This window comes from Hemitrygon akajei, chromosome 2, assembly GCF_048418815.1.
Source record: "Hemitrygon akajei chromosome 2, sHemAka1.3, whole genome shotgun sequence".
Classification (NCBI taxonomy): domain Eukaryota; kingdom Metazoa; phylum Chordata; class Chondrichthyes; order Myliobatiformes; family Dasyatidae; genus Hemitrygon; species Hemitrygon akajei.
Genome location: NC_133125.1, coordinates 34,911,220 through 34,928,500, shown reverse-complemented (window position 1 = coordinate 34,928,500; position 17,281 = coordinate 34,911,220). Strand labels below are relative to the sequence as shown.

The 17,281-nt window shown below is 38.5% G+C and overlaps 1 protein-coding gene across 3 annotated transcripts in view; it reads left to right on the top strand.

The window, feature by feature from the left end:
* Nucleotides 1-17,281, top strand: part of LOC140740615 (transient receptor potential cation channel subfamily M member 6-like) — a 133,412-nt gene that overhangs the window by 47,664 nt on the left and 68,467 nt on the right. For all 3 annotated transcript variants that reach the window (XM_073069940.1, XM_073069932.1, XM_073069948.1), the window contains exons 9-15: nucleotides 545-668; nucleotides 2,024-2,096; nucleotides 2,187-2,287; nucleotides 8,322-8,456; nucleotides 13,166-13,219; nucleotides 14,522-14,662; nucleotides 16,382-16,525. In XM_073069940.1, coding sequence (XP_072926041.1) covers nucleotides 545-668; nucleotides 2,024-2,096; nucleotides 2,187-2,287; nucleotides 8,322-8,456; nucleotides 13,166-13,219; nucleotides 14,522-14,662; nucleotides 16,382-16,525 — 772 coding nt within the window. The remainder of the gene's footprint in view (nucleotides 1-544; nucleotides 669-2,023; nucleotides 2,097-2,186; nucleotides 2,288-8,321; nucleotides 8,457-13,165; nucleotides 13,220-14,521; nucleotides 14,663-16,381; nucleotides 16,526-17,281) is intronic.

Below are 17,281 nucleotides of genomic sequence, written 5' to 3'. Positions count from 1 at the left end.
AGAAAAGTGTTAGGCTACATTTGGTCAACAATCGGGACAAATTTAAAGGATAAAGTGAGAATAATGGAGCATGTGAAAGGCCCTGCTCGATGAAAGCTACAATTATTACTAAACAACGCAGTGGTTTAATTATTGAAATACATATGTTTCTTAAGTGTTTTATATGTATAGAAAGGTAAAATATATACTACATACTAAGACAAACATTTGACTAACTGACGCTAAATATTCCCGATCTGCGGTTGGTTGAATCCATGCATGCGGAACCCGCGGATAAGGAGGACCAACTGTATTATCATGCACTTGTAGTGGGGAACTTTAATAGCCACATGTGGGCCCCTAGCCTCAGCTTTCCATTTATTGAAGAGCACCACTTGCAGTTTGCAGAATGAAAGCATCCTCTAACAAATCAGCTTTACATGTAGATCATACTGTTTCAAGATTTGAGCCAATATGAATTTAATAAAACTTTGAGAAGTTTTATCAATGCAGTGCATGTCTAATTTACAGCTATTATTCAAACACCATCTTTTATTTGTAACAGGAATTTGTATCCTGGCTTGGAAGCTGAATTAATAGTAATGATCCAGAAGACCTTTAATTTCGGACAGAAGCAATCAGATCATTTATTTAAAATTCTTATGGAATGTATGGAGCATAGAGAATCGGTGAGTATGTTCAAGTTACCTATCAAGTAAATGGGAAATGGGTTTTTCCAAAGACCCTATGAGATGTTAGTGCAGGTGCTTCAGTACAATGCCACTTTAAACAGTTTGTTTAAATTGAAACTGTAATTTACACTCCTGTGTTGAGCTTGTAATTACTAATAAAAGGATAAAGGCAGTAAGGGGAATACTTTTACATTTTGTTGTTTAAGTTAAGTTTATGTTGCTGAAGTACTTTAGGAAAGAGGGTTTTATGGTGCTGTGGATATCACAGTCAAATTGAATAGGAAATAAGTGATTAATTTTATGCCAGTTTATCTGTGTTTAATTCTGAGAATTTTTTAAACTGTGACAACAAGGTAGGTAGGTACCTGATGTGTTTAGATTACTGTGCTCTTAAGATTGATAAAATTGTATCAAGATGTGTTTAAGAGAATCTTACGTGGACTCTCATGAATGTGGGGAGACCGAAGGGTCATGGACATTGTGTAGGCTGAAAGGATTAATTTAGTTAGGCATTTAATAACTACTTTAATTGGTTTGGCATTACATCATGGGCAAAAAGTCTGTTCTTGTCCTGTATTGTTCAATCTTATATCCTCTAATGGTCTCCATAAGCAAAACAAAACCTTGAGCTTGCCTGCACCTGGGTCGTACTCACTTCAGTCTAGAAGGTAAGAGGTGATTTATCTGATGAATTTAGATTGGAAAAATTAATGTTTCTGGACTGGAGACTTCAAAGAAAATTTCCTCTTAGTGAAGAAATCAAGAGCTGGGAGTAAGATTGTCATACCTGAGGTAGGCCATTCAAGCCTCAACTCTAAAAGTAATACAAAGAACAATAAAAAAGTGTAATGATTTGGAGCCTGTGTTATTTGAAAATTTTAGATTTGAACTGATTTTTTTTTAAACTGGTAAAGATAGTAGGGATGAATTTCAAAGATGGGCAAACAGCTTTGACGACAAATTAGCCAAGGTCCAGTAGTACATCAGTACATTGCTACAAAAGACAGAATGGTTTACTTCTGCTCCTATGAGCCAGTCCAGTTGCAATTTCTGTTTAACTACCGAAGGTATCTGATTACTTCATCTCAATCTTCCTTTTACGAAATAATTGCCAAATTTAATAGTAAGGCCCAAACAGCAGGAATGATAACATGGACAGTGAGAATATAGACTATATATTGCAATACGACAACATCAAACCCCAAAATAAATGGAGAACAACTGTACTAAAATAGGAGGAGGAGTTGAAAAATATCAATGGGAACAAATAGTTTCAAAAGGGAAAGAAAATGATGAACTAATTAAGTTTGTGTAGAAAAGGATAACAGCTCTGTCTACACTTGTGCACACAGATTACAATTTTTGATGCAGACTCAGAAGAACAGCAGGACATTGATCTGGCAATTTTGACAGCTCTCCTCAAAGGTACTAATGACTCATACATAGGTTCTCTGAAATACAGTACGTCATCTTAATTTCATGATATCTCAAAGTAAACTCTCTTATTTTCTGAAGGTACAAATACTTCTGCATCAGACCAGCTAAGTTTGGCACTGGCATGGGACAGAGTGGACATCGCCAAGAGAAACATTTTGGTATATGGAAAACATTGGAAGGTATTCTACACACCATATGCCCAACTTGCTCAGCATGTCCAACATTATTATTTTAGTTTTCCAATATTTGTAATTTTTAGATTGCTGAAGGGTATTCAGTATTTCAGTATCTTTAGTGTTAAACTCCTTTTGCATTTTGACTGAATTTTGAATTCAGACTCTTTTGAAAATGTATATTTCACTAAACATCTGCACTTTGGTCACCTGCCGTGTCAGAGAAGTTAAATACTTGATGGCAAGCTTACATATCTCTTGGATTTTTAAAAGTTATTTTTCAAGTAAGGATTCATGTTTCCAGTCGTAGCAGCCTGAGCAGTAGAGTGGAGGAACCAGCAGCATTATAAACTTCAGCAGGTACAAAAGGGAGCATTTTTGAGAGTGGCTGTGTTTGCTCTGGTTGATAGAATATACAGTACGCGGTGAGGCTTTGGTTCAAGAGGCTTACGTAGAATATAGAACAGTACAGGCACTTCCGCCCACAGTGTCAACCTAATAACCTACTCCAAGGTCAACCTAGCCCTTCCCTCCTTCTGTTCTTCCATCATCCTTGTGCCTATCTAAGAGGTTCTTATATGTCCATAATGTACCTGCCTCTACCATCATCCCTTTCAGTGCATTTCATGTTTTTCCACTCCTTGAAATAAAAACCACCTCTGACATCCCCCTACATTTTCCTCCAGTCATCTTAAAATTATTAGCCATTGACAACTCTGAGAGGTGCTGGCTGAAGGTAAAATGTCTGACCAAGTGGACAGGCTTAAGTGTGTATTTTAATGCTAGGAGTGTGAAGGGTAAGGATGATGAATGCGGATCATAGGTCAGCACGTGGAATTATATTTTTGTGTCCATTGCAGAACTTGGTTGAGGGAGGGACAGGGCTGGATGCTTAACAAGTTTTGATGTTTTAGAAAAGATAGAGAGAGAGGTAAAAGCACCCAGAGGGGATATTATAGGGGCACATCACTCTGATGGGATTATACCATCGATCCTCTAAAAGCCATCAGGACATTGAGGAACAGAAGTGCAGGCAGTTAAAGGAAAAGTGTAAAATGTTATCATGGGTGACTTCAGCTTCCCTAATCTAAACTGGAAACTTCCTTACTGCAAGAGGTTTAGAGGGAAGCAGAATTTGTTTAATGCATAGAGGAGGGCTTCTTAGCTCAAGATGTAGGTAGTCCAACAAGAGGAGGGGGCATACTGGACATGCTGTTGGGAAATGGCCCTGGCCAAGAGACTGACCATTCAGTTGGAGAATTTTTTTGTGAATAGTGACCACAACTCCTTAAATTTTAAGTTAGTTATATTGTAGATAAGGAACTGTATGGACATCTTGGTTGAGTATTAAATTTGAACAGGACAAATTGCAAGAGTATTAGGCAGGAAACTGGGAGAGTTAATTGAAAAAAGCTGTAAAATAACTTTACTACACATAGAGTGATAAGTACCTGGACTGTGCTGTTGGGGACAGGGGGTATGCAGTGGAAGTAGATATAATCGAGGTATTTAAGAGGTTGTTAAATAGGCACATGAATCCGCAGAGACTGGAGGAGATTATAGAGATTGCGTAGGCAGAAGATATTAATTTAGTTGTGTGTTTAATTACTAGTCTAATTAGATCAGTACAACATCATGGGCTGAAGGGCCTGTTCCTGAGCTGGACTGTTCTATGTTCTAAAGAAGGGAGGTGGGACAAATTGGGAAGTTGCTTTGGACTCTAGAAGGACCACCATGGCCTGAGTGATACTTTATTTGCTGTAGGATTCTGAGATCCTCTAGATCTACAAATTTAAAAAAAAGGCTGTGTAAAGCCTCTGTGTGATGCAAATATTTGATAGTCAATGAACCATTGCTGTGGCGTGGAAGGCGCTACCTTTTCAGTGAAGTGTGTTGCTTCCTGTTCAGCTCAATGTCATGTGTACTTTGCAAAGAAGAACGTGGTGTTGTCCTGGCAAACTGTCTCCTGCTTTGAATATCCCCAAGAACAGATTGACTGGTTGCTCATCCATCACAGAGTCCTGCTCGGCGCAAAATATTATTGGATTTTTCTATATTAAGGACTACAATAGCAAACCTGCTGTCATCCAGTGTATATGAAGAGCTATGCGATAGTCTGAGATGCAAGATAATGTTTCTAAGTGATAAATGAAAGAATAAATAAGATTCTCCTGAAATACATTTCACAAATATCAGGTTGTCAGTACATTAAAAAAAGAAAAGTCTCCAAGTACATAATTAGTATACGCATTCCTTTTCAAAACAGCACACCTGCAGAATCTAAAATAACCAGTTTTCGGTAAAAGGCATTCAGTTGTAGCAAAATGTCTTGACACTGAGGTCTCCTGAGTACAAGTTGTACTATGCTAATTGAACAACTCTGGGTCTTTGTGAAAGCCTAGAACTCCTAGATATTATCATACAATGCATCAGTAGCTTCTTCCTCATTCCCTCTGAGGTTATACTTACACAACGTGTATCTTCTGGGAGAAACCGGAACTGTTAATGCTCACAGCAGATAGAATGTGTTTCTTCAAAAAAAAGTCTTTCACTGTGGTAATCAATTTTATTCTTTTGCACTGAAGGGTAAAATCAGTTTTTGCAAACTGTTACTTTGAATTTGGATGTGATCAACTCCTCAAAGGATTTTGCAAAGGGAGCCAGAGATTCTCCCAAGATTGGTGAATAGTTTCTTCTCCTCCCTTTCCCATTTGAGAGGAACTCTTCCTTTCCCAACTGACTAAAATTAATTCAGTGACAACTTATACTTGACAGAGCAAAAGGATTTACAAAGTTATGTGGATCTTTAGAGCAATGTGTGTGGACTTTCACTAGTCACAACACCCCTCCACTCACCACCGCCATTTTCGGCTCTGTGACTGAAACTGCAACTGTGGTGGGATAGGTTTTCACTAGTGCCTTTGTTCATCTAATACTTCATTCTCATTTGGTTGTACTTGTGGTGAAAAAACATCGGAGAGATTTTGTAGAGCTTCTATCTCACTGGAATTTCCACCTTCCTTGTTTTACTGGAAATGATGACTGAAAAACCGCACCTCCAAATGATGTGTATTAAAAGAGATATTTGACCGCAATAGGCACTGCCATCTAATCAAATTCACTTACCTCATGGTCACATTTTCAGCAGGTACCACAGAATACAAAGAAATTGGATAAAGCTGGGAAACAAATACGTTGACACAAAAACAGAACTTAGCCAGTTAGGCAGCATCTGTGGAAAGACAAACCAGCTGACGTTTCAGATTAAAGATTCTTCAGTGGAACTGGGAAAGGCAGAAAGTAAGCTTGTCTAAGTGCTGGAGAAAGTGGAGAGGGTAGTGAGTGGAACAAATGAAATGTCAATAACAGTGAACTGGAGGACAGCCATTGAATGGACAGTTAAGTCCTTTGTCAGTGCAGTGTGGTAAAGTCTGGGGATGCTTTGTCTTTTGGTCTACTGAGATGTGTTGAGCAGGCCAGAATGTACAAATGAAATGAAAAGTGGGAGAGATACGTGGGAGGTAAAAATGACCAGCTGAGGAAGAAAGAGCAAGTTATCTGAAGTTGGAGAATTCAACAGGGAATCCTGCAGGTAGACGCATGTCCAGGCAGAAGGTGAAGTGTGATTCTCTGAGCTTGTATTCACCCTCCTTGCAATAGCGCAGAGGGCCACCGACGGAGAGTTCGGAGTGGAAGTTAAAATGACATTATTAAAATGGGCTTTGGCAGGATAGAAATTGGGACTCTGAATAGAGAAGATTAAGCTAGGATTCAATAGAGCTGTTGCATCCTGAGAGGTTTGAATCAAGGAAAAGGAGTAAGCTATTTCCACAATGTCTGTAATTGGAAGAACTGGAGCTAAAGTTCAACCTACAAAGAATTTGTTCTCCTACAGCACATAAGGTGGGGATATGTACTCTATGAGTTTTGGTTAGTGAGTGTGGGGTTGTGGTGAACGGATTCTTATCAGCTGAAGGCCACAAATATAATGGGGGAAAATGTCATTTACCTGAGACAATTGTGATGCTCCTCCAAGCATGTCAGTAGCTCATTCCACACCAACAATGGATAACAGCAGCCCACTTAAGAACAGACACATGTCCAAGAAGGAACAGATATACTTTATTGTTACTTTTTAGGAGGTCAATATCTTACTCTAATGATTTGGGTAAGGATGTGGACTTCTACAAAATCCTTGTGGTATACATGCTTAGGCTTAGATAGTGATGACTCTATTTAGGACTTGCAAGGTTGCTTTGGTTGAGATTCCTGTGGAAACATCCATAAATAATTTTCCAGAAACCAGATTTCCTTCTGTGCTTTTCATAAAATGGAGTTCTGGTCTCTTGTGGGACCTGAGACAAAAAAGGCTGAAAAATATAAATCTAATGTTGGAGGGTACTGGGACATTTTTTGTCTGTTCCATTACACCTTTTCTTGAACTATGATTGGATTAGAATTGATCCCATCTGTCTTCTGATTGATTCAATTTACTTGCCAACAGGCTGGTCGACCCACATTTGGTGAGTAGTGGATTCCCATTTAAGTTCTCCAGCCTGTTGGTGACATGGCAGAAGTTTGTAGAATGACTTGGATCTTCTGCTTGTAAAAATGCACATTCATTTTATCCCTTGAACTAAATTTGCTCGCATGAGGTAACTTAGGCTATGTCCACACTAGACTGGATAATTTTGAAAACGCCGGTTTCGTGTAAAAACGATAGGCGTCCACACCAAGCGTTTTTGAAAATAACTCTGTCCACATTAAAATGGGTATTTGGGCGAATCTCCTCCTGCTGGGCATGCACAGGACACATCTACAGAAAACAAGCGACACGTTTGGTATCGAATCTTGCTGTGAAATTGCGAGTTTGTGCAGTTACAGACTAGAAAAACTAAAAAGGAAATTGCCCAATGACGGACAGCTGTTGGCTCTCGCACAGGAGGACTTAAAACTAAAAAAAAACAAATACTGGAGTGTATGGAGGTAACTGACAGGGAGCTCACGGACAGTATGACCCGGCTGATGACGAACGTTGAAAAACTGACCAACTCTGTTGCATCAATAAAGCATCTTGTTAAATATATAAAACATGTCTGCATCAGTGTTATCTTGTACTTCCATACAATGTTACATTAGGCTGTTACACATTTATTGTCAGAGAAGTACTTGCACAAATAAGTAAACCACCTTCATACAAGCAAGGACAGAAAACAGGGCGAAGTGAGTATACTTATTTATTCGGCAAGTTATGGGTCAAAGTATTTGGTGAGTACATTTCTAACTCTTCTGGCTTCCGTCTCGTTGCCGTCTGTTCTGAAGTTGTTAGGTTGTCTGAGGGGTTGCATTCTAGAAAACAATGAAATGCTGCGCTGCTGCCACCATCTATTCTGGCACATCATAACAGCGTTTTAAAAAATCTCCGGTTACCCCATCCACACTACTCTGCCCAATCAGCGTTTTCAAATTTACACACTCTGGAGGGCATTTTAGAAAAGCTCCATTTTCGGGGGGAGGAAAACGCCATTTCAGTATGGACGGAGGGTCAAAACGAAGAGAAAATGCTTCGGTTACGGATTTATCTGGTCTAGTGTGGACGTAGCCTTAGTTAATATTACTATGGAACTAACAGAAGCAACAATTTTCCAATTGTAATAAGCATCACTGCCACTTAGAACAGAACAAAAGCAAGACTGTAAATGTTGCAATCTGTAACAAGATACGGAGGACTTTGAGGGGTTGATGGATTAATCAGATACTGAGTTGAAGATGGGCTTGGAGCAGGCATGAAGTAACTTTTCCTTATCTGATCATGATTGAGCTGCCCTGCGTTTTAGAATTTGCATTTTACCTGCTAACCTAATTGTGAAACTTATAATCCTTACTTATTATTGTGTCTGCTTTGGATTTATATGATATGTTTTCTTTGATAAAGCCATTTATAGTTTTAATTGGAATTCATTAAAACGTACTTATTGGGTTTGGAATTGCATAAAATATTTAATCCCTTAGACCATTGTTTTGCTTTGATTGTGTGTAGGTGGCCTCACTGGAGCAAGCCATGCTTGATGCTTTGTTAATGGATCGGGTGGACTTTGTGAAACTACTCATTGAGAATGGAGTGAGCATGCATCACTTTCTCACCATCTCCAGGCTCGAGGAGCTCTACAACATGGTCTGCAAACCAGTTATATTCTTTAAATGCATACAGCTGTCTTTCACGCGTTCGGACATTTATTTACAGAGCATAGCATCAAGAGAACGCTGACTGAGAAACAAATTCTGTGTACATTCCAGGATGATTTACTTGGGGAAAAAAATCTATTTTTATAGAAAGGAAATTGTATTTGCTTAATCTGTTGGAGTTCCTTGAAGATGTCACAAGTAAGGTGGAAAAGGGGATGTGGTAAATCAAAGGTTTCAAAGGTACATTTAATGTCAGAGAAATGTAAACATTATACATCCTGAGATTCTTTTGCTTTGCAACCATCCACGAAAACAGAGGAGTACCTCAAAGAATGAATGACGTTTACGTGTTAGAACCCCAAAGCCCCCTTGGCTTCCCCCACCCATGCATAAGCAGCAATAAAGCAATGATACCCCCCACCAGCAAAAAAAGCATCACCACCCCCCCACCCTCCACTGAGCACTCAGGCATGCAGCAAAGCATTAATAAAGACACAGACTTGCAGTACCCCAAAGACTACTCATTCACCCAGTAATTCGATATACCACAGGCTCGCTCACAGGACAAGGAAGTGTCCCTGTGGTAGACGTCATGTATTTAGATTTTCAGAAGGCATCATTAACTTACAAGATTAGTTCATCAGGTAGGAACACTTAAAATTGGGAATAATATATTAGCATCGATGGGGGAATGGCTGAACAACAGGAAAAACAAAGTCAGGATAAAAGACAAACAAGGCTATTGAGGAGCATTTCAACTAGAATTGCTTGGGTGTGGGAACCGAATTGAAGAGATGGAGGAAGGGGAGGTTGGCTCACAAATAGAGAAAGCTTGGAGACAGTGCAAGAGGGAAGATGGGCAGGTGATCGAGAAGGGATTTGCTCAGACAGATGGGTTTGAGATGTGTCTATTTTAATGCAAGAAGCATCATGAACAAAGTGGATGAGCTTAGAGTGTGGATCAGTAATTGGACCTGTGATGCTGTGGCCATTACAGAGACTTGGATGGCTCAGGGGAAAGAATGGTTACTTAGAGTCCCAGGCTTTAGATGTTTCAGGAAGGACAGGGAGGGAGGTAAAAGAGGTGGGGGTGTGGCACTGCTAATCAGCGATAGTGTTATGCCTGCAGAATAGGAGGAAGTCATGGAGGGATTGTCTACTGAGTCTGAGTGGGTGGAGGTTCAAAACAGGAAGGAGGCATGGGATCCAAGGGGACCTTGCTTTGTGGATCCAAAATTGGCTTGCTCACAGAAGGCAGAGTGGTTGTAGATGGGTCATATTCTGCATGGAGGTCAGTGACCAGTGGTGTGCCTCAGGGATCTGTTCTGGGACCCTTACTCTTAATGATTTTTATAAATGACCTGGATGAGGAAGTGGAGGGATGGGGTAGTAAGTTTGATGATGACACAAAGGTTGGGGGTGCTATGGATAGTGTGGAGGGCTGTCAGAGGTTACAGTAGGACATTGATAGGATGCAAAATTGGGCTGAGAAGTGGCAAATGGAGTTCAACCTAGTTAAGTGTGAGGTGGTTCATTTTGGTAGGTCAAATATGATGATAGAATATAGTATTAATGGTAAGACTCTTGGCAGTGTGGAGGATCAGAGGGATCTTGGGGTCCGAGTCCATAGGACACTCAAAACTGCTGCACAGGTTGACTTTGTGGTTAAGAAGCCATATGATACATTGCCCTTCATCAATCGTGGGATTAAGTTTAAGAGCTGAGAGGTAATGTGACAGCTATATAGGACCCTGGTCAGACCCTACTTGGAGTACTGTGCTCAGTTCTGGTCACCTCACTACAGGAAGGATGTGGAAACTATAGAAAGGGTGCAGAGGAGATTTACAAGGATGTTGCCTGGATTGGGGAGCATGCCTTATGAGAATAGGTTGAGTGAACTCGGCCTTTTCTCCTTTGAGCAACGGAGGATGACAGGTGACCTGATGAAGGTGTACAAGATGATGAGAGGCATTGACCGTGTGGATAGCCAGAGGCTTTTTCCCAGGACTGAAATGTCTAGCATGCGAGGGCACAGTTTTAAGGTGCTTGGAAGTAGATACAGAGAGATGTCAGGGGTAAGTTTTTTATGCAGTGAGTGGTGAGTGCGTGGAATGGGCGACGGTGGTGGAGGTGGATACGAAAGGGTCTTTTAAGAGACTTCTGGATAGGTACCTGGAACTTAGAAAAATAGAGGGCTATGGGTAGCCTTATCCTAAAGTAAGGACATGTTCGGCACAGCTTTGTGGGCTGATGGGCCTATATTGTGCTGTAGGTTTATGTTCTAAGAGAAAATCTGCAGTTGCTGGTAAAGATCCATTTGTATTAGCTATCAGATATCAATAGGGTACTACAGGGATCAGGGTTTGGGCCTCAACTGTTTATAATCTGTATTAATGAATTGAATATAGAGACAAGCTATATGGCTGCAAAGTGAGGGCAGAAAGACCATGCAAAGGGTATCAATCAAATGAGTGGGCAGGATGGAGGATAATGTGGCAAAATGTGAGGATATCCACTTTGGAAGCAAGAATGAAAAAAACTGATTCGTACTTTGTGACTACAGTGAGACTGCAAAATGTTGTGGTCCAGTGTAATCTGGGAGACCTACTAGAAGAAACATGGGAAGTTAGCGTGTAGGTAATTAGTAAGGTTATTGGCCTGTTGCCTTTTATTGCAAGGGGTATATCTGGAAGTTATCATGTAAAGTTATCAAAGCACTCTTGTCCACACACCATGCAACACTACACAGTTTTCATCCCCATTTTAAGAAAGAATGTGTTTGCATGTAAGATTTTATGGGGCATTGATCGGGTGGATGTTGAAAGAATGCTTCCCTTAGTGATGGTAGATTTATCCTATCTATTGCAATGGGAATAGCCAGACTGTGGAAAAAATAGTTAAATTCATTTTTAACTTTTTAAATTGTTTTAACTTTTTAACTCTTTTACATATTTTAGTCAAACTTTCTTTGTTATATTGAAATTATTTGTATTTATTTGATCTTTCTATGGTTATCAGAAGCATTTAAAAAGAGGTCAAAGCCTTTGACAGTGTTTGTTTTCCAGGCCAGGATTTTAGATTCAGGCCTATTCATTGCTTGCATCCTCTACCACACAAGATACCTCTTGGTATAGACAGTCAGTTTGCTCAGTCCTTGATATTTGGAAAATTTATAATCTGGTGAGAGGGCATAAGTCTTGTTCTTGTTGACCAAGATCCAGCCATCTGTTTTTCTTCATCACAGATGCAGCTGGATCTGCTGTAAATTTTCTGGAGCCCTAAATAACATTCACTTAAAAAAAATGTGAAATGATTAATCCCTCAATGTTACACACAGCTATTTCCTTGAAATTATTCGTAGTGGGCACATTGATCACAATTTACTATATAGTTAATGAGTAGGTGTTTCACTTGTTTCCTTTAGTCCACTATTTTTGTTATACACTAACTGTAGGGCTGCAATATTGTTCTTTCCAGACCTGTAGAGAGCTCCAGAAAATTTGAATTCATTGCATGACAATCACACAGATAAGGGATTTGCTCCACTTGCAACCAACAGAACAAATGTTTTCTTACACCTCCAGCCTTCATGCTGAGCATGATGACGAGTCAGGTAGTTTTTTGTCTGGGGACCAAAGATCAGTCTGTGAACGTGCCACGCTGTGCTGAACCAGTAGCCCAACAGTTACAACAGATGTTGTGTTTCACTGTTGTCCACATCTTTATCTTTGTTAATTCATATTGCCATCAGCATTTGTGAACATTAACAACTATCTGGCATATTTACTAACAGAAAATGTCAAATCAAAGTACTGTACTTGAATTCTCAATTAAAACATTATGCCAAATTGCATGAGAAGTGAGCCCAAGGTTCAATCATTAAAAATATCTGCACAATTCCATAAATATTGTAAGGCTTGTCTGTAAGCAAAATAGTCCTATTATTTAAATTGCAACTTGTAGCTCTATTTCTATTATTTTTACAAAAACAGGAGATAATATTTCTTCTTTTTTTCTGGTTTATTCCCAATTATGGGAATAGGGTCCCATTTATCACAGTGCCCACCCCAGTTTCTCTGACAAAGCAATAGAGTTTTTTTAAATTGCCATTATTAGCTGTTCATACCACCCAAATGTTTGTGTCTGTCAAAGATTTCTGTGTATTTGACCCAGCAGTAACAAATTGGATGGAGCATAAATCAAGCTGGCAATTTGGTATTTCCAATGTGCATCGTTGTCGACAATGGATGCCATCCTTGTATGCCCACAGCAGTATGCACACTGATCTTCCCGTTGTCCATGTTCACAGAAGTCCTTGGTCGGGAAGGAGAGATTGAAATAAGTTCAGTGACTTGCTATCCTGCTTCCTCTAGACAGGATAAATTAAAAGCACAGTGCACTAGAGAAAGCAAGACTGTAGATAGAGTGGCTCTGATCAAATAATCAGCTCAATTTGGCTGATTTAGGTAGTTCGACAGTTTAGACAGATTAGAACATTGAGACAGTTCTGCTAATTGCACACCTGGGCAAATGATAAGTGATGTGTGGAAACTCTGGAAATGCTGAGGACTCTTTCTTAAGCCAGTTGAATTTGGACACTAAATCTCTGGTCTTTGCTGTGATGATTAACCTGTAATATTTACTTTTATCTGCATTCCAAGTGAAAATATTCTGATATATAAATAATTTAATCCACAGAAACAAGGTCCAACTAATCTTTTGTTGCATCACTTGGTCCGAGACATGAAGCAGGTAAAGTTTGGTACAGACAAACTAGCAAAGTAGAAAGTAGTGCTTAGTTACTCTGTTTGAGCACAATGTTTCTGCTTCTAAAATTCAGTTTAGTTTCAGAATTCCCAAGCAGCTATTTGAGAGAGAGAGCGAGAGAGAGAGAGAGAGATCAACTTACACTATTCTATGTGACTTCTGAATAGCTTGCATTTAATTTTAAGGGTACACCCTCTAATTCTGTATATTCCCATTCCATACTATATCATACTTTTTTTTCACCCTCTATCTAAAATCAAATCCCTTAGTCATTTTTCTCTCATTTAAGTAACTATGTCAGTAGCAACATAAGGAGATAGTTTTACAGTATCCATATGGTACTGTAAAAATATCATTTTTGGGTGTTAAGTGAGACAACTTCCTTGCTGAATTTGGATTTGTGTTTATTTGGAAATGCAGAAAATAGTTCATGTTATTAATACTGATAACACATTAATAAAATTTGTTCTGAGGTTCTACCATATATTGGATTTGTTACATGAAACTATTGCTTATGGTAATTGTAAATTGTGATTGGGATTCATTGCTATATTGAATTATTAAGCCCAATGACAGACTTACAAAACAAAAATCAAATCACTTAGCTGCATTCTGCGCCAAAGGAAAGGCTAACATGTTAAAGGTTGGAAAGTAGGTTATTTGGCTGTACCAGGAGGTAAGTTGGGATGGAACTCTTGAGGAAATAGTCTAGACATCAATGAAGCACCCACCATCCAATTAATTTGAAAATAAACAGTACTGTTTAAAACTGTCAATTGTACTGTTACAGATAAGACAGCATCTGAAAAACTGAGGAAAGATCTAACAGGGGAAAGATTATGTCTATAGGATTTATGACTCTTCGGAAGAACATCAATAATAATTTTCCCTCTCACTGATGCTTGCTGTGCGGGGAATTGTCTTTGGTCATTCAACTGACAGAAGAAGTCTTTTTCGTCTGCAGTTCTGTATCAGGCACCAAATACCCTTCTCTTTACATTCAGTGGGGGTGAGGGGGGGAAGGTTCAAGGCAAATTGTAACAACTAGGTAAAACCCACAACCGCATGTCTCTGAAATATGACAGAGCGTGAAATAACAGGACTCAACAGCTGGCAGGGAGCTGGAGGACTCTTGACTGAGGGTCACAACTCCTTATCTGTCAGGAGTGCATGGAAGCTCACTCATTAATTTAAATTGAAGGCTATGAGATGGTTGAAGAGAATTTTACAGCACAAATATATCATGCCAACTTCATTGAGAATTTTAATACCAATATTTGATTCTAGAGCAACCTACCACCTGGTTACAAGGTTACGTTGATCGATATTGGTTTAGTGATGGAATACCTGATAGGAGGTGCATACAGAAGCAGCTATACACGGAAGTCCTTCAGAGTCCTCTACAACAGCCTCCACAGACAGCACAAGGTATCAAAATGATCAATTTGTCCATCTCCTTTGGGATGTTCTGTTGCTATATTGATAGTATCAAACTCATTGATTATTATTAATTTATGTTAAGTATTTTATCAATAATTATGAGATTGTCCATTCTGGAACAGACAAAAGAAAAATAACTGCTGATAAAATTATTTCTGCAATCAAATCTTTTGATATTTAATCAAACACTTTTTCATAACCTTTCTGAAGAAGATGTGACTTCTTGAGTGTTGCTAATGTTCATGCTGACTTTTCTGTCATTCACCAGGGGTCAAGTGTGTCAACTTGTTTCAGCTGTTTGTTTGAAACTTCATAATAAAGTTTGAATACATAATCAGTGAAGAGAGATTGCATAGTTCAAACACACATGCTCCAGGGGATTGTTAATGACCTAGTGGTAGATTAAGTTGGAAAATTTCTGATGCCCTAAACTAGGCACAGGGATTGATATGACTTTTGAGTTTGGTCCAAAATTCAACAATATTGTGGCTAAAATTTGCATAGTCCTCTAGTTCTTTATTCTGTTAGTATGCAAAACTCTACCAATTTAAAATATTTAATAATAATATTTAACTCCTCACACCCTTATGAATTCTTAAGACTGTGAGAGAGAAAAATTTGTTTTCGTTTCAGACGTCATCTAACTATGATCCTTAGTTTTTGATGCCCGATCTGCATCTGTGATGAAGGAAACAAGGTGACAGGATCATGGTTGATGCGACCTGAATCTCAGCATTTAACTTGTCAAATCTGATATGAATTTTATGTTTCTGTTACCTCCTGTTTTTAAAACCCAGAGAACAAAGGCCCTTCGATCAGTCACTTCTCATTGAATAGCCCTGTCACTCAGGAAAGTAATCTAATAACATCTTTGTCGTACCATCTTTGAAGATGGTTTAGGAGACCAAAGTATGCAAATGTAATCATCTCACTAAAGCTGTGTACAAGTATTCTTTTAAAAAGTATTTGTACTCTTGTGTGCTTCAGCCTCGCAATGAAGTCCAACAAACCTTTAGTCTTACTAATTGCTTGCTGTATCTGCTTATTAACTTGATATTTGTACATGGATGAAGCATTTGGAATCTTTTAAATTTATTTTTACCAATCTTTCACTTTTATCTATTGTGCTTTCCTATTCTTCCCTTCAAAATGATCAAATTTCTCCTTCCTACATTCTTCTCTGAAATTATTTTAGAAGGCTTTTAAAAATGTCAAGCTTTTTAAATGGCTGCTGCCTGGGTGATTCAGAGCCATCTCTTCAAATAAAATCTTCTGGTATGGAAATGTTCCTTTGGTGTGTTGCAGAACCTTCCAGGAAAATCAGTCAGTTAGCTAAGTTCACTTTGCCTCCTTTAGTCGAATTGATTTTAACATTAGATTGCAAACTACAGCAATCTGTCAAAGTGCAACTTCAGGATTTTCCCGTTAGACTAGAATATGGAGACTCGTTCTCCTGACTGATGTTGGTTTCACATTTCTGATGAAGTAGCAGTGATCGTCAGTAATTTTTCCACCATCCCTACCCCTTAATCTGCAGATGGTGTTAATCACTTATACATACTGTATGTAAGGATAGGGCTTCAATGTTTCCTTCTTAAATTACAAGTGAGAGTGATACATATAAAATAATGATTCTCCTAAATATTGTCAATTTATATGTCGAAATATTACCATAACACATCTTGAAAATAAATGTATTTTCCATAGCGAGTTGGCCGTCTTTGTGTAACCAGTTTCACTCAAAGCTGGAGCCATCATTCCCTGCACAGAGAACCAGCTTCCAGAATGGGAAATGGTGAGCAGAGACTACATTCCCACTTCATTAGAACAGCTCAACCATACAAACACAAGGTACGACATCCTACAGTTGTATTTACTTTGCAACATGTTATGGAGAGTGTTTGTGATGAAGATGCAATTCCAACCAAATCTTCTCCAATCCTTAATAAACAACTCGAAATCACAATATTCAGGTCATCTTTTATCTTAAATTTTAAATTTTATATGCAACATATAATGGATATTGAGAATGTTGTTAGCTCCTGCAATATAGATAGATAGATAGATAGATAGATAGATACTTTATTCATCCCCATGGGGAAATTCAACTTTTTTTCCAATGTCCCATACACTTGTTGTAGCAAAACTAATTACATACAATACTTAACTCAGTAAAAAAAAATATGATATGCATCTAAATCACTATCTCAAAAAGCATTAATAATAGCTTTTAAAAAGTTCTTAAGTCCTGGCGGTTGAATTGTAAAGCCTAATGGCATTGGGGAGTATTGACCTCTTCATCCTGTCTGAGGAGCATTGCATCGATAGTAACCAATAACATTTCATCACATAAAAACTTCATTAACTGTTGGAAAGAGATTTTTATGTTCTTGACAATTTTGACTGAATGCATTGTGTATTTTGTATAACTTACTGCAACTCTTTCATTCATGAAGTGAAATTAAAATCTATAAAAGGAAGAATAAGTTTTATTGAATACATTATTAATTTCTTCCATGAATCATTTATCCACTCTATATATCTTCATGACAACGTCACACAATTTCTCAGTTTTCTCACCTAAACATTTTTAGGAAATGTAAAAAT